General features: G+C 37.2%; 1 protein-coding gene across 2 annotated transcripts in view; it reads right to left on the bottom strand.

Annotated features, from left to right (window-relative positions):
- Positions 1–1,870: 1,870 nt before the first annotated feature.
- LOC138691352 (zinc finger protein ZFP2-like) overlaps positions 1,871–23,502 on the bottom strand; it is a 206,461-nt gene continuing 184,829 nt past the window's right edge. For both annotated transcript variants that reach the window (XM_069813250.1, XM_069813254.1), the window contains one exon: positions 1,871–2,182. In XM_069813250.1, the coding sequence (XP_069669351.1) occupies positions 2,152–2,182 (31 nt within the window). In that variant the 3' untranslated portion in view covers positions 1,871–2,151. The remainder of the gene's footprint in view (positions 2,183–23,502) is intronic.

Raw genomic sequence — 23,502 nt, 5'->3', positions numbered from 1 at the left:
TTTAGTAATTATAAATTGAGATATATTTACAAAGATAGGCCTAATAGTCTCGCTGAAATTCGCGGTTTCACGGAACACAATTTGAAAAACGTTCGCAAATCACAATGACTTCAAGAATTGGCAACTCGGCTAAGGGTTTATCCCTTGCGCGTGCCTGCAGTTAACTGGTGAAGGGTATGAGGGAAGGTCGTCATGTTTTCGTGCGAAGTATAACTTGGAGTGGTATTGGGCAAGAAACTAACATTCAGGTACCACTTGATTTACCTTGAAACTCAGGCCAGCAAACTCCACGCGTGATTGTCAATTGCCAGAGACCAACTTGAGGTCTTAATGCTGATATTCTGAGGATGAGCTATCGTGGTGCATTAGATGTACTGCGCATCGGCATTCCAAGATGTCTTCCACAGACTAAGCCAAATTCAAGGAGGTTTCATTATAAGCATAATAAGAGGATATCGCACCATCTCGATGGAAGCAGCTTTTAATATATTGCTGGAATAGAACCTCTATTCCTTACAGCAATAACAAAGGCCAAACTTAGGAATTTAAAGAAAGGTCATCATGGTTTCTCAGGAATATCCTGTAATGACATAAAAATAGGGATTCACTCTATCTTGGACATTATGCAATCTATCAAAACCATGTGAGAACACTCACTGTAGAGAACATCACGATTCTCTGGCCTCAATTAACGCTTTTAGTGATAAGTATAACGCTTACCCCATAGCCACTTCCACAAGAACTCAATCTTATTTATTTATGTATTTATTTATTTACTATTTATTTACTTGTTTGTTTCCTTGTTTGTTTACTTACTTGTTTACTTGTTTATTTGTTTATTTATTTAATTATTTATTTATTTACTTATTTACTTGTTTATTTGTTTATTTACTTATTTATTTTCATGCTTGCTTGCTCGCCTCTAAAGTTATGTGGGAATCAAGTACTGTATGTTCATGTTTTATTATGCACTCTGTCCATTAATAATACAGAGTCGCGAAATTAAATTTTGGTTCAAGTCTTTTAAGTCGAAGATCAATTTTCATTCATTTTGGCTTCTGTTCAAGGATATGAAGTCATATTTCGCCTATCACGTATAAAAATGTTTTATAATGATTTGAAGAATTGACTTATTTATAATTGATTAAATGGTGATCTTACTCGTGTTAGTTATGAAAGCATGTGCGGCTTACAGCTGTTTCGGTGCTACTTGACACCATCCTCAGAGCCTTCTGTGTCTCGGCGCATCTTAACTTCGCTGCCTGTTGTGTGGGTGCGTTCATATGATGAAGAGTTGTGTCAAATAGTGTGTTCTGAAATTGATCTGTGTGTTGAGAATTTGATTAGGGTGTGTTTTAGTGTATCTGTATAGTTCATATTTTCTCGTATGTTGAGTTTATGGTTTTTGGGTTATACGACGTGTAGGATTTCCATGTCTGTATTTATGTTATTGTATGTGTGGTTAGCATTAGTTATGTGTTCGACATATGCAGATGTATTGTGTCCTCTGGTTATTGCTTTAATGTGTTCTTTGTATCGAGTTTGGATGATCTGCCTGTCTGCCAATGTAGAAAATGTCGCAACAATTGCATGTGAGTTTGTATATGCCTGTGTGGTTGTATTTATTTGTTTGTGTTGTTTGTGTGTTGAGATGTCTTTATAGTGTGTTTTCTGTTCTGTATGCTATGTTGTATTTCTGTTTTCAGAATGGGGACATAGCACAAGAAAATGGTTACACCCGAACACAATAGACAACGTCATAAGAAGACAAAACAAAAACTCAACAAACACAAAAACACAACACAAACACAAGAACACAAGAAATACATCACACTAACACACGAAAACAAAAACACACACAAGATCGCATCCTCATTCATATTTATATTTATATCTCCACTCATGCAATATTAACTTATTTAAATACATAGTCAAATAATTGAAAATATCTATACAGCAAACAAATCAAACAGCACTGTCTTGTTATATTCACAATTTAGGTTCAACTAATTCCAAGTCTCATGCAGTCATTTAATTTTTCAATGCCGCTGGAAGTTCTGCCTTTGAGATTGTCTTCTAAGTTGCAGCTCCACATTGTCTCTTTTCATGAACCAACAGTAGTCGGCCCTTGAGAACGCTTTTCTATTTCTTTCAGTCTTGGTGAACTCCTCCGTGTTCTTCCCTGTAATATCCAAGACGATCAGGAAAGAAGTCAAGATAGCTATGAAGGAAATGGATTTTAATGCTCATATTGCATCCTAAATTTCTCACACTAACATATTTTCTACAATATTTTTGAAATATGGGTGTTTCCTATTTAATTGCCCCATAGATTATATCGAATGCAGTAAAAGATTACGCGAGAAATTTTAATATATAGCGCACTTAAGGACTTATATAAAAACTGTGAATATTTGACGAAAACGGATTTCATTTTTGCAGAGAGTATGAAAAAGTTATTGAAAATGACCTTTCGTCATCTAAAGCGCCAAAACATGGCAACCCTGTGTAATATTTAATAATATGTCCACCGTGTAATATATTTGATATTGGATTAAACATTACGCAGCATATTACAATTTGAAAACAAAATAATTAAAAATACCAGAGCGGGGAATCGACTCTGTGATCCCGATTTAGGTCGCTAGAGTTTTACCACCGAGCTACTGGCTACTAACTGTCGTCGTATATGGAAGTAATAAAATATAATGGTGTGTTTACTTTTAGGCAATCTGAAAAATAACGTGATATTAAATATCTAAATTTAATTAAAATTAATCAAAATTATCAAATTCCACACGCTTAGAGAATAGTATGAATGGTTATTCCAATGTCCTTGGGATGAATTAATTGATGTTTAGAAGTAAAGCGAAGTATAGTGTAAAGACAAATGCTGTAAATAATATTAATATACCAAAACATTTAGGAACTGAAATTAATATGAAGCCATTTGAAAAGGGTATATATCCTTACTTGTTAATAATGGAACGTTTCAGAACTCGAACCGTCGTTCCAGTACACTAGACACAAGAGTTTCAAGTGGTTTGGTCATCTGATGAGAATGGGCGAAGATAGATGGCCTAAACAAATTTACCAGTGGAAACCTCCAGGAAGAAGAGGAAGAGGTAGACCAAAAAGATCTTGGGACAACGAAGTAATGGAGGTCATGCAGAAGAGGGTGTTGAGGATTGAAGACGCACAAGAGAGAAGGCTTTGGAGGATTGGCACAAGAAGACGGCAGTAGTGTAGAATCCTGAAAAAATATATATATATATATATATATATATATATATATATATATATATATATATATATTTGTATAACTATAGTAACCCCCCCCCCCTCATGTTTTAATATCTCCTCAGATGTACGGAATTCGTTTTAGGAGTCAACTTGAAATTTCTGTCCTTCAGAATTGTGGTACACTACTGAGATTAAAGAAGGGAGCTATTTATCGTCATATATCCCTCACTTCAGCGAAAGTTATGAATTATGATATAGCTATGCATGCATGGGAGATTAAGTTGTTCTTTTTGGAGATCGAGGAAATTGTCCTAAATATACTAATAGTAATAATTACTTGAAATCCCTAGCTGTACTGCAGCATGATACTGAAAGCATTTGACTCCAAATTCTGAGGGACCCTATACTTCTACTACATACTCATTTGTATTCTACACAGTGAGGGAAGTGGAAAAAAAACCAGAGGCGGTATGCTACCCCAAGATTTTCCCCTGGCATACCTCGATTTAAAAAAGGCATAATCCCTTCCTTACAACATATGCAAACATGGCGTATACAATAATTTGTTTCATGCGGTCAGTAACGCAAATCTTTGAAGCTTACGCAACACATTAAATTTCATAATAAAATAATTTCAAGTTACTTAAGTTATTTGGCAGATTATTTTGCAATGTCCATTGAGACTTATAATTTAAAATAATGTTAAAGCTTCAAAGTGCCTTACTTAATTATCAATAAAAAGTGCAACAAGAACAAAAATGACACAGTCACTAAATTGGCAACAATAAACACCACAAGCTATAGACCACAGCCATCTATACTTGAAATACTACCATTGTAAGCTTTCCAGGGGTTGACTTATCAAAATAAACGCGTCTACTGTAAATACATGTTTAATACAGTTCCTGAAGGCTGTGGTTTAGATTTACGAAGCAAACAGATACTACTCTGTTGTGAAGAAATATATAAACAAATTTTTACTGATCACATTTTTTCTGACGGTATGTAATTTTTCACTAACGGTATGTCTGCTGGCAATAGAAAGGAGTGGCGGTATTCCATACCGGCGCATACCGTCTCACTTCCCTCACTGATTCTACATATTAATGTTATTATTGTATCAGAATTTTATTAGAGTTTTTATATTTAGTAATGTTAATTTCCACCAAATCAGTACCGTTCTTTAGGATAATTAATTTTAGACACAATTTTACAACACTATAATATGTTCCGTCCCTTGATGGAAGTGAGTACGTGCACTCAAGCTGTCTTATTGATTTCATAAGTGTAAGCTGTATATACATTTTTAATTAATAAAATAAACAATTTTAATATCTAGCCTTGTGTTAATTTGGTTTTATATAACATTAAATGCCAATGTAAAGCTTATTGTAACTTACATTACTCGTAAGTGTCACTGAATTGATAAAGCTTCAATAAAATGCATATATTAATTTAGATAATTGTACAGATTTTATTATTATTTAAACTCGAGATTGTAATAAGAGCTAATGGTGTAACATTTCGTTCAAATTGGGTTATCTAAATGTAAACTTGAGAAGGTACCAGACCTGGCGAAGATACTCATCTCGTCAGTCCAGTCTAAATCACTATTACTCGCATTGAGACGGTTGTTGACGGATTATAATAAACTTGTATTAAATAACTAAATGAAATTCTTATCTTGTATTGTAAACTGGATCTGAATTGTCACCTTGTTTGCCAGGCAGATGTTCCCCTTTCTGTGTGAGAAGTATATATGAACGGTTCAGAAGCATAGTGGGCCAAGCGCCACTTACTAAAACCGTAGAAAACAAGGGTTAAAATAAAGTTATTATCATAATTCAATGGAAACATATAGCAAGTAATATAAAGTATACACATTAAAGCTAAATGATCTGTCAATCTTCATTAAACTATGGTATTCACTTAACTTTAACCTTTGCTTTCTCCGTTTTTTATAAAATTGCGCTTGGCCCACTATGGCTCTGAACCCTTAATATCACAGTAACCAGTTACAATGTAAGTAAATGAAATGTAGCCTACAGGCGATTTCATATAATCTGAACAGAATATTTCAATACGTCTAGATCTAGAGCATTAAATTTCTAAGTTTTAAAATAAATTCGAAATGATTTTAAAATTTCAACTGAGAATTTAGAAATTGTTCCTTGTGCTCCAAACAAAAGCCCAAAAACGTAAATATGTCCTTGTATACTACAGTAATTTCTAACTATTGAATTGTAACCTCATAGGTGACCTTTTCTTCACTTATTACAGGTTGGAAGTGTAATGGAACGGAGAAAAATTCTCTCCGGCGCCGGGATTTGAACCCGGGTTTTCAGCTCTACGTGCTGATGCTTTTATCCACTAAGCCACACCGGATACAACCCCGACGCCGAACAGAATCGTCTCTGATTGAGTTCCAACTCTTGGGTTCCCTCTAGTGGCCGCCCTTTGCACTACGTCATAGACATCTAGTGGATAAAAGCATCAGCACGTAGAGCTGAAAACCCGGGTTCAAATCCCGGCGCCGGAGAGAATTTTTCTCCGTTCCATTACACTTCCATCGTATGATGACGCAGAATATCTGCATGGAAATATCATATGTACTTCGGTACATTGAAATAATATATTATTACAGGTTGTTCAACTGCGGTTTCAAAGCGTACAGTGGGATCGATGCTAATTACTTTGTCATTTTCGTTATCAATGACAACATGTCAACTCGCCGGAACTTCCATCTTTTGCAAGACAATGAACTTGTTGGTGAACGTCAAAGAATAAAGGAAAAGTTTTAATCATAAATTCTCGTGTTGTATAGTGTCTAGTGAGCTTATTCTGGATGTGAGTTCCATGTTGGCAATATTCCAGGATTTTTGTAAGGATGTCATGGCTCTCAATGCAATGTCTGCAGTGGGAGCCATACTGAGGCCGACCTGCCATCACAGTGCGTGTGAGCCCTATAATTTGAATCCTTCCATTCGGATACAAAGAGACCATCCAAAGGCTAGCTGGTATGTATTTATGAAATGTTGCAACATCTCTGCCTTTCTTAAACATGTTTCTCAGTGTTTTACTAGTTACACTTTTTGGGTTGCTATCGTGACAACGTCCTTGGTTATATCAGTTAAGGATGTCATGTATCATGCGACAATAAATATTCGTGCCAAAGGAAGGCTGACTTTGACAAAGTATGTGTCACGAAAGAAGTTTAACCGCCCATTGAAACTGTTACATGGTATCAGTACTGATAGTATTATTAGGGGTTCACTACCAGCCTGTAACGTGACTTTACAGATATTTTGTGATAAAGACCCAGCTAGCCACATTCCCAACCTACGCTGTTTCACTGTCTATGTAGTTTTCGAAGAAGATAAATCCGGTTGTCCATAATGTCCTTCTATAAATTGACACAATGGTTATACTTCTTGCAATGTCTTTGAACTAGTTATTATGACCTCCATTAGTTCATTAAAATAAGTAAATTTAACCACAAATAAATGAAGGGTTCAAAACCATAGTGGGCCAAGCGCCATTTACTAAAACCGTAGAAAACAAGGCTTAAAATTAAGTTTTTACCATAAATCAATGGAAACATATAGCAAGTAATATAAAGTATACACTTTAAAACTAAATGATATATCAATCTTCATTAAACTATGGTATTCACTTAACCCTTGCTCTCTCCGTTTTTAATAAATGGCGCTTGGTCCACTATGGCTCTTAACATTTCAAATAATACTATTAAATATGTCGTTAAAATTAAAAATCCTAGTTTTCATTTAAAAATTATATGTCCTGTACAGTGTGTCCACAGAAACATTCTGTGATTATAAACTGATATAATATTGTAACTATGCGTATTATGAAATTCATACTGGTGCCGTTAGAAGGAAGGCCTCAAAGAATTACAAGGTATGTGTAATTGTAATTGTTGGCGGAAAACAACAGATGGCACCATAAGAAAAAAAAAAGTGGCTCGCAACAGGATCATCTTGGCTGCGCGGACTTGGCCAATAAAAACCTAAACTAACCAAACCTAACCTTCATATATGCAAGATATGTAACCGGAGCACGAAGGGAATTTCTTGACTTGATCTTGATTTGATCTGGAATATGTACGCGAAAATAAATCTAGCTAAGAATCACGTTGGCACTGCATGAGAGGTCCGCGCATGCGCCACAGCCAAGGTGATCTTGTCGCGAGCCCCTCCAAAAAAGACTCTGTTCCCGCTCTTTCACTTGTTATTGTGGCATTGTTAGATAGGAACAAATTGTATCAAATTTTGTTACTGTTTACATTTCAACTCAGTGTGAATGCTGCAGCATTCAGAGAGTTATTGAGGACCCACACGAACGTAGTTTGTGCGTATTGGAATAGTAGCACACTACTAGTTTTGTTATTCATGTAACTAAACAATTGTCGGTTTTCTATATCGTTACACCTTTGTCTTCAATCATTATTTTCACGTTCATGATTTCCTCTCCAAAGTTGTCCCAGTCCAATTTTATCAAGTTCGTTTTTTTAAATGTTAGCCGAAATTATTTTATAACTGTAATAACTTCCATTTCTTAAATTCTAAACACCATAATTTTGTTATAAGTACTATAATTTCTCCCATATTCCTACATCTACCACATTCCAACATTGCTGTTCACCTGGGGGCAGAATTGGGAAGTTGTAAAACCCGTTTACGATATTTATCTTAAATTAGATCAATTTTCTCCCAACTAGTATTATAGTGCCTAAATATCTCAATGTCATAGTAGATTCTTGATTCTATCAGTGAACTGTATACGTTACTGAGAGTTTTTATGTCGATGTTTGGTGTTTTAGCTAGGCACATATTTATTGCTAACAATGCATGCCCACCGTTCAAAGCTGCTTTATGGAGTTGTTTACTCCATTTTAGCCGTGAATCTAGTATTACACACAGATAACTGATTTCGCTTAAACATTCCAATGCAATAGGAGATAAGAATCGTTTTTCTTCTTTCTTAATTTTTACACCTTTCTTCTTAAACACAATTACCTTTGTTTTCTTTACACTTACTCTAAATTTTTTCATTCTTTACAATATTCTTCTATAGCATTTAGTGGTTTCTGCAATCCCATTAGTGTTATCGCACTACATATCAAATCATCAGCATAAAATGACCCTGGTACTTTACGTTACTAATTATCGGTACATGCAAGGTACTTTTCCTAATGTGTTCTGATATATCATCTATAAAATAAATTTAATAGATGCGTCCTAATTGAACAACCAGGTCTGACTCCTACATATTGACTAAATGTTTCAGTCACTCTGTCAGTGTCAACTCTTACACAAATCTTTGTATTGCCATACATTGCTCGCAAATTCTTAATCTTATTAGTACTGAGTCCCTTTATCGCCAACTTATACCACAATGTTCCCCTATTATTCTAAGGAGGCTTTTTCAAAATATATAAAAGCACAATAAATTCTACCGTGTTAAAAATGTAAATGTTTATCAAGTATTGCTGATAAAACGAAAATAATATCTTTTGTTCTACAACCTTTTCTAAAACCTACCTGAAAATTGTATAATTTTCCGTATCTTTCTATCCATACATTTATACTTTCAATCAAAATCATAAAATAGATTTTCCCTATTACCGAATGTACTGAAATTCCGGGATAGTTATTTACAACATCAATGCTTCCTTTTCACTTGTGAATTGAATGTATAATAGCGTCTCCCAAGCTGTGGGTACTGATCCTGCATTCATAACTTTATTAAATAATGTAATCAAAATATTTATATTTCTTCCTATTTTACAAAATACCTTACAATATTCTCCTAGTATGAAGTATAATCGAACGATTTTCCCATTTTTTAAATTTCTCAATCTGTTTTCTGTAATGTTTTTTTTATCTAATATGTCCAAGTATTTTATATTTCTCATATTGCACACTTTATATATATATATATATATATATATATATATATATATATATATATATATCCACAGATATGACTCATATTGCACACTTTATCTGTGGATATATATATATATATATATATATATATATATATATATATATATATATATGCCTCAATACTATCCCGGTCGAGGTGGGTTCCTCCAAGTGGTGACCGGGGGGTGCAATGGTGGCTCTCGTGCTCTTCTTTTCGGCCATTTTTCGTCCTATCACCAACCACTCCTCTTCGTTCTCTCTTCTTTTTCATCACTATTTCTCTCCGCCGGCCGCCATTGCATGCGGAACGCCCACCACATCATCACAGCCATTTTCACCTCTCCATCCCCGCTGTTTTTGTTCTTGCCACGTCCGCCACCATGACGGGATTTGTTAACAATGCCTGATGAGGCTTTATTCTTCTTCCCCTTCTAATTCTTATATCTATTATTAGGTTAAGTTTCTTAGGTTTATAACTCCCGTCTCACCAGCGGGGATCTTTCCTATCTCCGTGGTCCTGTCCCACGGTTTCGAGCGCGACATCCTACTTGTGTGGCCCGACAGGGCGCCCAGCAACGAAGCAATAGTGGACCCTTCATACTGCCCCTATATGCAAGTCTAGGTGCGGAGCCCGGACCGGTAGTCATGTACACTCACGTGTAGCCCCAATGGGGGCCCGGAGCGACTTAAACGTCCCGGTGGCCGATTCTGATCGCCGGGGCGGATATATCGCTCCGACGTGTTACCGCTGACGTATGGGTGTCGCAGTGTAATCAACCACAAGTCCCCTGAAGCTGCGTGCGGTCTCGGATTGCTCCGGCTTTGGGAGGGTCGGTCGGAGTTAGCCGCAGTAGTCTGGCACTTGTATTCAGTGTAAAGTGGGGAGCCACGGGCGGTTATTCCCGTGGTAGGGGCATAAAACTGCGACACGCCTCCGGTGTAAGACTTGCCATTAGGTGTGTAATGACCAGTTTGAAGGGTAACTTGCGTGAAGTGGGTTGCTTGGGATCGGGCTGTGGGGGCGTCCCCACGGCCGGCACAGACCGAGAAGACTTTTTTGGTGTCTTTTTCTTCCGCCCCCCCGGTGGCAGGCTGACGCCGACGGTTCCGTAGCGGGGGCCAGTTTCAAAATGGCTTCTACGCGCTCTTCTTCTCCTCCTTCAGTAAAAGCTAATAAGAAACATAAGACAGGAGAAAGTACGACTGGTGGTCATATGACGAAAATTGCTATGGAATTGGACCCTGAGAAAGTTACTGTAAAAGTGTCGCCTCCAAAGTTTATCAGTATCACATTGGACGGAACGGAAAAAACTATGAAAGACATTAGTCCATTCTACGTGAGACGTGCGCTCGATGGACTCGTTGGAAAGGTCAGAAATGCAACTCGACTCTGCAACGGTAGTCTCCTCGTTGAGACTGCACCTGCAAAACAGAGTGAGACGCTGTTGAAAGCAAAGTTGCTGGGGTCATACCCCATCAGAGTTGAACGACACTCCTCGCTTAACACCACGCGAGGAGTTGTGCATACAGATTCTCTAGATAGTCTATCAGATGAAGAGATCCAATTAGAGCTGGCGGAACAGTCCGTGTCCAAGGCTTACCGTTTAATACGGAAGCGGGACGGACGGACTGAACCCCTGAGCACAGTCTTTCTGACCTTTGAAACGTCTCTCTTGCCAGAATATATCTTTGTTGGGTATGAGCGTGTCCCTGTGCGTGCGTATGTGCCGAACCCAATGCGGTGCTTTAGGTGCCAACGGTTCGGACATACGCAAAAACGTTGCACAAACAATATCATCTGTGCAAAGTGCGGCGGTGCAGACCATGGGGATTCCCCATGTACTGGCGCCGAGCACTGTGTGAATTGTTCTGGGGACCATGCTTCAAATTCTAAAAATTGCCCAAAGTATATGCTGGAAAAGACGATTCAAGAGCTTCGAGTCCGGGAAAATATTAGCTTCTTTGAGGCACGTAAACGTATTTTAGATAAAGAAAAGAAGGCAACTGAAAAGTCCTATGCGTCTGTACTGCAGAGAGCAACAGAGGGAATCGATGCCACCACACAAACGCCACCTCATACGAACATACCTGGGAAGCGAATTGAGATCGCAACCCAGACATATGAAGACGCCGCTACTCAGACTGCTGAGTCAGACGACACTTGTGGACTTGACATCAGGCCTTACGTCCCTAAGAAAATTATTGCTATGACAGCAGAGAAGGATTGCAGGCCTAGTAGAACACCAGAACGTCGCACTCCTAGTTCGGGTGGCAGGTCGAGATCACGTTCTCGATCACGTCCTCGATCAAAATCGCGATCAGGTGTGCGACAAACTACAAGTGAGTCGCCGGAGTCGAAGACAAAGCAGTCACAGGCAAAAGCATCTTCCCATAGAAAGGAAAAGAAGAGAAGATCCCCTGTTAAGCCACCAACATGATATAGCTGCTCTTGATGACTGATATTGTACAGTGGAATGTGAACGGTGTACGCAGCAGATATACAGAACTACTGCAATTGATCTATCATGAAAACCCTGCTATTTTATGTCTCCAGAAGACACACCGTCGGCCCGAAAACTCCCTAAGTATCTCGGGGTACTACTTTCACCGGTACGATCACCTTGCCGGTATTCGTGCCAACGGAGGTTGTGCTCTCCTATTCCGCCAAAGTATCTTTTCCTCTGTTATCAACATCAACAGCCAACATCAATGCATAGCCGCTCGAGTCACTCTACCTACCATCCATTTCTCAATAGTCTCTGTATATATACCCCCAGACACACCTTTCACAGTGCATGACATTGAAGACATTTTCTCGCAGGTACCTGCTCCATATCTGGTAGTGGGGGATTTTAATGCATCCCACCACTCATGGGGCTCAAATTCCGATGATGACAGAGGAAATAAAATAGCAGAGGTATGTACCCGTCTAAATCTTGTTATCCTGAAATCAGGGGAAGCAACATATCTCTCCTTAGCTTACGGTACATACTCCATGATAGATATCTCCATTTGTAGCCCAGTTTTGTCCACGCATTTCGAGTGGTCTGTGATTCACGACCTACATGGTAGTGACCACTATCCCATTCGAATGCGTATGTCCGCTTTACGTCCGGCGGAATCTCGATCTCCAAACTGGGTTCTTAAAAAGGCGGACTGGGTCGGATTTTCGGAGTCCATATCATTCGATGATAACGGACATGAAAATGTGGACTCCGTAGTAGACCATTTCTCAAATGTGGTTATAAAGTCAGCGGAATTATGTATCCCCCGGTCGTCCTGCAGGCCAGAACGCTTCTCTGTCCCCTGGTGGACGGATGCCTGCAGAGATGCAATCCGTGACCGCAAACGTGCTTTACGCCAATTTGAGCGCCATCCGACCGAAGAATATTTTGTCCAGTTTAAACGTCTTCGAGCCAAAGCTCGTCGTATTGTGTGCGATGCTAAGAAGACGTCCTGGACAAATTACGTCAGTTCATTGAAACACAACGTCCCAGCTAACACCATATGCGACAAAGTCCGTCGAATAATGGGGAAACGTAGTTCTGTAATTCCGGGCCTTCTAAACAATGGAGTAACGACCACCAGTCCAATAGACATTGCTGAAATATTTGCTACCACATTTTCACAAATAAGCAGCTCAAATAATTACGACCGGTAATTTCTGAAAATCAAAGATACTGCAGTAAAACGAAACCTAAATTTTCAATCTGACAACACTGAAGACTACAATGCACCGTTCACATCCGAGGAGCTGGAGGCGGCACTAGACACATCCCCTGACACCTCCCCTGGCCCTGATAACATCCATAACCGCATGCTTCGTCATCTTCCACCGGCTGGAAAATCCTTTCTTCTGTCTATGTACAATAGAATCTGGACTGAGGGTGTATTTCCATCTGCTTGGCGTTCTGCCATTGTAATTCCAGTCCAGAAACCGGGAAAGGACCCTTGTTTACCTGGCAATTACAGGCCAATCTGTCTCACCAGCTGTGTGTGCAAGGTTATGGAAAAGATGATAAGCAAACGCCTGATGTGGGTACTCGAATCGGGAAACCGATTATCTAACATCCAATGTGGTTTTCGCAAGCGCAGATCCGCCGCAGACCATCTTGTTCGGCTGGAGACCGCCATTAGAGATGCTTTCCTCAAGAAGGAACATCTTGTGGCGGTCTTCTTTGATCTATACAAGGCTTACGATACCACGTGTCGTTTTGGAATTCTGCAAACCCTGTATGACTGGGGACTTCGTGGCAGTCTGCCAACGTTTATTGCGAAGTTCATGGCAGAGCGGTATTTCCGAGTTCGAGTAGGCACCACACTTTCTAACGAACATCTCCAAGAAAATGGCGTTCCGCAGGCGTCTGTATTAAGTGTTCTTCTTTTCTGCATTGCGATCAATGGCATTGCCCACTGTGTAGGTAACCGAGTATCTTCTCTCTTGTACGTTGATGACTTCAGTCTATATTACAGTTCCCGATACCTCCCATCTATCGGTCGACAGTTGCAACTGGTCATCAATGTGCTATCGGAGTGGTCTCTTCGCAATGGCTTTAAATTCTCCACTCAAAAGACGCAATGTGTCCACTTCTACAACTAACGTGGACTCCATCCACATCCTGAACTGCGTCTTAATGGAGTGGAGTTGCAATATAAAGACACTGCGAGGTTTTTGGGCCTTATCTTTGATTATAAATTAACGTGGGAGGCGCATATCCGTGATTTGAGAAGGCGTTGTGAAAAATCTTTAAACATTTTACGCCTTTTGTCAGGGGTTCGCTGGGGTGCAGACCGCATAGTGCTTTTACGTCTGTATCGTTCTCTTATCCGTTCAAAGCTGGATTATGGCTGTTTTATCTATGGATCAGCAAATAAATCTAAGCTACGTTTCTTAGACACTATCCATCATCATGGGATACGACTCGCTACAGGTGCCTTCCGAACGAGTCGGATAGCGAGCCTGTATTGTGAAGCGGGGGAACCATCACTGTATCGGCGACGTAATGTCCTGTTGTGCTCATATGCGGTTAAACTCCGCTCGCAGCCTGAGCACAATTCTTTCGACTCTTTCCATCATTCGTCTCTTTACGGCCGATACAGTGAAAATCCACGGAGACGTCGTCCAGCAGGTGTGCGATTCCGTGAACTGCTCTCTGAGCTCGACGTCGATCTACCATCCGTTCGCACACTAGAATACACCACCACTCCACCGTGGATTATGCGACGCCCCATGTTTGATGTAAGCCTGAGCCAAAGTTTTAAGAATTTTACACCAGCTTTTGTTTATAGACTTCGTTTTAGTGAACTTTTATCCCGATATCCAAATTATTCTTTAGTTTATACTGACGGATCCCGAGTAAATGATTGTGTTGGATGCTCCTTCGTTGCAAATGGACAGATATTTAAATATAAACTGAGCGAATATACCAGTGTTTTTACTGCAGAATTATATGCTTTTTAAAGAGTTTTATTGTTTTTAATTCGAGAACCTCGGGGCAGATACCTAATCTGCTCCACTCTTTAAGTGCCATTCAGTCTTTGCAGTGTCTCTATTCAGAGGATCCCCTTGTGTTAAGAACTCAGCAGCTGTTCCACACACTCCTAAGCTCTGATTGCGAGATTGGAGTAGTGTGGATTCCTGGCCATGTCGGAATTCGTGGGAATGAGGCCGCAGATGCTGCAGCCAAAGATGGTGCCACGAATGGCACTCTGGTATATTGGCGCGAGAGGTGGCAAGACTTACAAAATTATTTGAAATGTAGAATATGGTGGCAATGGGAAGGAGAATGGTCTGCACAAGAGGAAAACAAATTACGAAGAATAAAGAATACTGTTCGAGTTTGGGATTCGTCCACAAGAGCGTCACGACACGAAGAAGTTTTACTCACCCGGTTGAGGATTGGCCACTGTTATCTGACACATGGCCATCTGCTACGTGGCGAGCTTCAGCCGGAGTGTGATCTATGCCATGTTCCACTTACGGTGGAACATTTTTTATTACATTGTAGAAAATATGACCGTGTCCGTCGGCAATATGGAATTCGGCCGACTCTTCGTGACGCTCTTGGAAATGATTTTAATTGTACAAATGCAGTCCTGAGATTTTTATCGAGTACTGGACTTGACAGGGTGATTTAGTTTTGACCCGTTTTAATTATCCTCCGGACCCTTTACATCCGGAGGTTACACTTGTTATTTAGTATATATTTTTTTTAACAAACTTGACATTCGGACCTTTTGCATCCGAGTATTTTAGAAATACGCCAGATAATTTATTTATGGTAGCATTTGTATTGTTATTTTATCTCTTTTTAAATATTAGTTAAGGTCAAATTTTTATAATGTTTTATGCATCACCCTGTTGAAACTGCATTTGTGTACCTCGTTTTAATCGTGACAACGTTTTTTTAGTTCTTTTAAGCATTCTGATTATTGTATTATGTCTCTGTTCTGTAAAGAATTTTAGATAAGGGCGCAAATAGCCATAGATGCTGACGCGCTCTTTTTAAACCCCACTAACTAACTAACTTGATACAATCAATCAAAGTATAATTTCCACTCTGCTGGACTGATGTTTCCTAATAGCTGACCATACTTTCTTTGCTTCATTCTGGTGTACAAGTTTTGTTACTTCTTGTGTATTTTTGTCTTCCCATTTACTTTTAGTTTTCTCTAATACTTCTAAATAGTGTTTTCTTCCTCTTAAATATCTGTCCCTGTTTTCAACACATTCCTCCTTCTTACACAGCGTTACATATTTAAATATTCCTTAAACATTACGACGAAGTGAAGAGAATCGAATAGAAGCATTTACAATGTGGATATGGAGAAGGATGAGCGTGTGAAATGGACAGACAGAGTAAGAAACGGAGGTGTGTTGGAAAGAGTGCATGAAGAAAGAATGATGCTGAAATTGATCAGAAAGAGGAAAAGGAATTGGCTGGGACACTGGTAGAGAAGAAACTTGCTTCTGAAGGATGCACTGGAAGGAATGGTGAACGGAGAAGAGTTCGGGGCAGAAGAAGTATTAGAAGATAGACGACATTAAGATATATGGATCATATGCGGAGACAAAGGGGAAGGCAGAACACAGGAACGACTGGAGAATGCTGGGTTTGTAATGAAAGACCTGCCCTTGGGCAGAATACTATGAATGAATGAATATATGAATGAATGAATTCCTTTTCTATTATTCCACACTCTAAATATTATACCAACTCTTAAAACTACTCTTAGTAGTACTAGTAGTAGTAGTAGTAGGTTTATTTTGCCTGGAAGAGTTAAGGCCATGAGGCCTTCTCTTCCACTCAACCTGGTTTCAATAATACAAATACATGAGATACAAAATTTGATTACAAAACAACACAAAAGAAAATAACTTAGAAATTACATAAAATATAGTAGGAAATTACAATAGACAAGATCAGTTACATAATATATAAAATAAAGTAGAAAATTACACATAATCAAAATCAGTTACATAACATAAGGGGAATACACACACACACACACACACACACACACACACAAACACACAATTTATAAGATCTAAAATGCCCGAGACAAATTGGATGATTAATTTACTTGAGATATATTATTCAGTTAATATACTAATTGGAGAATACATATGGGTGACAAGACATAAAATGTTAATTAGTAAAGTCCTACTAAATGGCATACAAACACAAATGATTAAGTAATATATGAAGATAATAAAAAAAAAGATAAGAGAAAAAAAAAAGAAGAGAGAGGAGAATAAAAAAATAACAACTTGGTCATTTAAGACTATTTAGAAACTTCCGCAAGAGTCTAGTTATGTTCATTAAAGACATTTCTAAGTAGAGTGTACTTAAAAGATTTTAGACTCCCGACTGCTCCTGATTTCCTGTGACAAGGAATTCCAGGAACGAGCTGTGTGTATTGTGAAGGAAGCAGAGTAGAGAGATGTTTGATGGAGTGGAATTGATAGAACATGGTTATGCTGTGAACGTGTATCACGGTTGTGGTGGGATGCTAAAAGTGTGAAGCGAGGAACTAGGTAAATAGGTGTGGAATTATTTAAAATCTGATACAGCAAACAGAGTGAATGAACTGAATGTCTCTCCCGTAAACGAAGCCAAGATAATTGAAAGAAATACTCGGAGACATGATCATAGCGACGGCTGTTAAAAATGAAACGAACACAAGCATTATGAACACGCTGAAGCCTCAATGACAATTCAACACTAAGATCACTATACAAAACGTCGCAATAGTCAAAGTAAGGCATCACCAGGGTGTGTATCAAGATCTGTTTCAGTTTAGAAGGAAATAAATTTTTCAGTTAGGGGCATTTTATCACAATGGAATGTATCATAACACACTCAATATGGGAAAATTCTATCACATTTGAAATACATTCTACATTCCCAGGTTTTAATGCATTCTCTAACCCAGTGGTTCCCAAACATTATGAAGGCGCGACCCACTTTTGGGTGAGACATTTGTTTGCGACCCTCCCCCATTACCATAATAGTAATTAACCCCATTCGAAAAATATAAATGCCTATAAGATCATGAACAACGATAATTTTACTAAAACCCAGTAGATATCACTCAACTTCCAATGTGTTGATACCTGCAAGACGAGAAATTGCAATATGAAAAACCTATTTTTTGCACGATCGTGTTTTTTGCTGTATTTACAGCTATTGTTGTTAGACCTTGAAAGTTAGAATTTCCACCCAGAAACTTGGTCCTAGGGAAACCTTTCTCCATAACATAAAACTAAACTGAAATAACCCATTACAGTGCATTTATTGTAACTTAGTTACCATTGCAGTGCAGTTTTGCGAAGGCTTTGGAATAATATTGCTCCAAATTTTCATTGCAAAATATATTGTATTTGCAATTTTAAAAATATGAACTTGCAAAAAATGTTGTACAATACACGTTTGTGAAGTGCATTACAAAATTTCGTAAATCGAAAAACTCGCTCTGCTCATTTACCCTACTTTTCATCCATTTTGTAAAAAGCACTTCCCAATCTTATATCGTAATATACTACTTCAGTTATTTTTGGCTTCTTAGACTGGCCTTCCTTTCTGATATATTTTTTCAAACACTAAGAAACAATAGTTTGCGAAACCAAGATGTTAACATAATATCCAGAGATAAAATCGACAATATATAAGGAAACTTGTTTTCTGGTAGACACTACTGGACAAAAAGAAAATAGATTTATTGGAATGCTTGAAAGAACTAACGGAAAATTTATCTACGTATTGTGTGACATGACAAATTCTTAATTTGTGTTTGCGGACATATAATTAACTTTGCAAAATTTTAAACAACACATTTCTTAATATCTTCCGGAAGAAACTCAAAACAATCATGACAGAGACAGATAGATACTGAATCCGTTTCTAGCAGTTGCATATAACTGGCTAAATTAAAAAAAAAAAAAAAAAAAAACTAAGGAGAACACTTGTTAAAAAATGTGCTTACTGATGGAAGGTTAAAAGTATAATTCTTTCACAGAGTAGATTAGTTTTAGATCAAAATAATGTAAAGATATCTCGTGCTTGCAAAAGAAACTCTTACAGTTTTGATAGGATTTGCAAATTATATTATTTAGGCAAAATAAGTTTCCAGTCTATGATTTCCGTTAAAACAAAAGCGAGAAATCTCCTTGATATTGTAAGTGATACAATTGTGTGCTTATTGAATACATAGAAAAGATTTGAGAAGCTACTTTCTCAAAAACAGACATATTTATAGCATTAATCTTTTTTACTTTAGCTTATAACTACTGAAACCTTTCATCTTATCTTTATGTTTAATTTTGTTTATGTTTCTGAATACAGCATAAATGTGTTAATAAGGCATTTTTTGTTTTATTTTTAATCATCTCACGACCCCCCCCCCCTTAGCTTTTTACACGACCCCCTAGGGAGTCGCGCCCCACGCTTTGGGAAACGCTGCTCTAATCCAATTAAACAAATTGCATAATGTTGTTACTCAAATCGACTTATTATATCGTTCTCAATATCTTGTTTTCCACTTTATACGTTGTATTTTAATAAGTAATCATTCATTTATATTAACTATTCTTTGTTCATTAAGATAATCACCCACTATTTCCACCTGTATTTGCAAGTGTGAGCTTGTAAATTCATTACCAACATTAACCCTGCATTAGTCGCGCACTCAGAGTTACCGCGGAATTTTATTCCGCACAATAATAACACTGAATAACAAGAATTTTCCTCCGAAATAAAACAATGTGTCCCTTATACGAGTAGTTTTGTGTGCGCTGAATCAGAAAATACACCTCTTTTCTTCGTATCACATAAGGTTTTTAAGATATACTATAATTTCTCTTTTTGATAAGCGCTCACATCTGGCGCTAATTCATTTTATGAGCATGACTTATTTCCGGTTTCTTATGGTCGTTGGCATGTTCTTTTGTACTTATAATAAATAAACAGATATTAGTCCCTTCTATTCAGTAAATGTCATAAAAGTTCAAAATGAGGTCTACGCAATGAACAAACAAGAATGTGGTTTTCACTATTTAAAAGAAAAATTTACCATATTGAGTGAAGACAAATTAAAAAAGGATATTTTCATCGGTCCACAAATTCATAAAGTTGTAGCTCACTTTTTGTTTGAGGAAAAACTTTCCGTTACAGAAAAAAAATGGCATTTGCGCTTTTTCGAAGATGTTTGTTCAAATTTCCGTGGAAATTCTACGGCAGACAAGTACATAAAACTTGTTGTGGAAACCATGTCAACTGCATAAGAGAAAATGGGGTATAATATGTCTCTGAAAATACACTTTTTACATTCTCATTTGGATTTCTTTCCTCCTACCTTGGAGCATAAGCGACGAGCATGGGGAAAGATTTCATCAAGAAAAATATTAAATGGAAAGGCGATATAAAGGAAGAGCATCATCCAGCATGCTTACAGACTATTGTTTGTGTCTTGTAAAAGACAGTTCCGGCTCTAGTTATAAACAGAAGTCATCCTGAAAATTCTTTTAAATGTTAATTCAAATTCCGAGATTTTTCTCATTATACAGATTAAATATTTTTATTGTTGATGTGTTTTAAACTATGTAACATGATTTTAGTACCCAGTACACATTCTACAATTATTATGAGGCATTTTGGAAGTATCAGTGAAAAATTAAAAAAAAAAAAAGTTTTTCATAAAATAAATCAATTCGTTTTCCTCGAAAAATGGTACATGATGGGGTAATTTGAATTTTAAATTCAGATTTAGGGCATACATATTAGTAACTTTCACCTATTTTTATTTCGGAGCAAGACAAAAAGTAAAAATTTGTTATTCAGTCTAATCAGGCAAAACTTCCGTAATAATTAAAGTAACAATTTATATATTTTATTATTGGTTGGAATATTAGTGTCTCCTGTTCATGTTGTTTTGAATGATGACCTGGAGAATTATATGTATACCGTAACTTTTTACACCAACAATATTCATCATAGTAAAAATGAGAGCTAATTGCCGTCTAATAGATTTCTATCTACAAAATATATCGCTTTCACTTAATCCATCGTATCTACGCCTCTCTAATTGATTTAGGATAATATCATTTCAGATTTTCTTTCTCCTCCTGTAGATTAATCAATTTCATCACAAAAATGCATGCAAGAGATCAGACTCACCAGCCGGTTTTTCTTCGGTACTTCAAGGGAGAGTCATATATTCACCGAAACCAAAGAAACAACTCACTCGCTTTTCTTCGCTAAATATAGCGAGTATTTCTCTCTTATTCTTCCTCACAGTGGCTATTAGACAGAGTCTATGATATCTCTGTAGTTCGTCAGCCAGTGGTATGGAATTCAACCAATTGTCAGTAATGACATTTCTACTAATCTCAATACAATCTGATGGGGTTGATTATCTTTTCTAAATGGTTCATCCGGTTTTCCCGCGTATTCTTCGATGTTGACGACATAAAGAATCCTAGCATCACACAAGGCAAAATATCTTTATGTCATACTTCGCCGGTATCGACTTCATATAAACCCGAAAACTGCAGCGTCTCGAAAGGGTTCGAGTATCTCATCAGTATTAGTATATCCGCCAACAGGTTAGCAATTTTTTCAACATGAGTTGAACTCTTCAAAAATATCCCGAAGAAGTGTCAACATGTCGACTTTTTTCCTCGTCTCTGTTTGTCTAGTTATCAAAACGAGCCCGCAAGTTACAAAAGTCCCAGCCAAGACTTTTACTTCTGTAATATTTGTGTTTTGGACATCCTTTTCTCTACTCAAAGCATCTCTGTGTGCATCAATCTATTGGTTAGTAAATTCTACAATCCTCTCCAACATACAGGTCAGAAGAACAAACCCCAACAATCAATCGGTGCCTTGGCTCCTTTCGCAAGTCCCTTTGCTCCCGCTAAATGATTCAAAATATTTTACCTTCTCATATTTTGGCGTGGAACATGTGTGTACCACATTATGATGTTGTCCTTTCCTAGCAAATGTGGTACTTGTGCTGTTGTATTGGATCGTGGTTCTAGATCTATCTGATCCAACTGTGGTAAATTGTTGTATTCATCAGCTGATTCCTCATTGTCAGCGTTATGGTCACCAACTTCGACATTATCTTCTTCGACTTCATCTTCTATAATGCCTGATTGGTTCTCTTCATTAGAATCCATAACCTCCAAGAACAAATTTTGAATTATTTGCTCTTCTGTTTCATAAACTTCCATCTTTGAGATGTTAGACAGAAATCTGTATCAAATGTTATAAATACTTATAAAAACCTTATTTTCACACCAAAAAATATACAGATAAACCACTGAGAACATGTTTACAGGCTCACAGTTGGGTCAAGACTGACACTGTATTATTGCAGAATAAAAAGATTCAGGTATGTGAATGAGAAAAATACCAGACTATATAATCAATTTAGGGTTATTATTGCAGATACATAAATATATGTTTATATATTTATATACATACATACTGTATGTACACAAAAATTAAAAAAGAAATCAGTAGACACATTATTGTCCGCGAAATGCAAAAGTGAAATAAAACGGGTTGTAATGTATGTAACATAAACTGTGAAATTTAAAAATCTCGATACATGTCGAAATTACGCCAACTAAATGGGCAACTTTATTTAGTCGCGCGCGGAATTTCTTCTCCGTAAATTTCACTCTTGAAATAAAATGTCCAGTGCTCCCTAACGCTTGGGGACAGAATAAAAATTTGTATTGTAGCGTAAAAGTGAACGATAAAAAGGCAGCTAGACAAGAAATAAAAAACTACGGTTGAAGATAACGGAAATAATAATGGAAATAATTTAATACGGAACAGAATTCCGCTCGCGACTAAAGCAGGACGAAAGCCCATAATGCTTTCGAATAAACCATATGAAGCTATCCCTAGATCAGTAATACTCTGGATATTTGGACTAATAAAAGAGGTCCTATAGTTTCCTATATTATCACATCCATAAAACCCGTTCAGTACAACTAAAATACTATTTTCACAAAATTGTATTAGCTTTTTACCTTCTGCATTTAAGCTTTTAATAGAAAAAGGAGCATCATCTGCGGACCTATGGAAAAATAATTAAGGAAGAGACTAGTGAAGTGCTTTGTGTGGAGTGTGGCATTGTATGGGGGCAGAAAATGGACATTACGACGAAATGAAGAGACACGAATAGAAGCATTAATTCAATGGAAACATTATAACAAGTAATACAAAGTATACACATTAAAACTAAATGATATGTAAATCTTCATTAAACTATGGTATTCAGTTAAATTTAACCATTGCTTTCTCCGTTTTTAATAAATGGTACTTGGCCCACTATGGCTCTGAACCCTTCAATTGTCTGCTATTGGCAATTTGCTGATTAACAAATGTAATGGTGCAGTACAAAATGTATGTGAGATCGACACCGAAATTGATTGCATCCTTATTCTCCATGATGGTAAATTGATAAGCTAAATAATTTCTCTTTCCTATATACACATAAAGTGGAATAATAAAATTGACACAGTTTTTACAGAATGAAATATTTTATATAAAAATAATAAAAATATTATATTTTAATATTTGAGTCTTGAGAAATCTAAAAATACGGAAAAAAACGTACTTGGATACCACTTAGAAATAACATATTCCTTGGTAGTACATCCTATATGAATTGAAAATAAAGTTTTGGAAGCATGTTCAAAATAAATATTCCTTTCTTAACCCTCTACAACTTTCAAATGTAGAGTTGCTTAAAAAAATTAAAAATATTAACTCTACAGGTTCCATATATTTATTGA

The sequence above is a fragment of the Periplaneta americana genome, chromosome 16, assembly GCF_040183065.1.
Source record: "Periplaneta americana isolate PAMFEO1 chromosome 16, P.americana_PAMFEO1_priV1, whole genome shotgun sequence".
Lineage (NCBI taxonomy): Eukaryota > Metazoa > Arthropoda > Insecta > Blattodea > Blattidae > Periplaneta > Periplaneta americana.
This window is presented reverse-complemented; position numbering and strand designations above follow the sequence as displayed.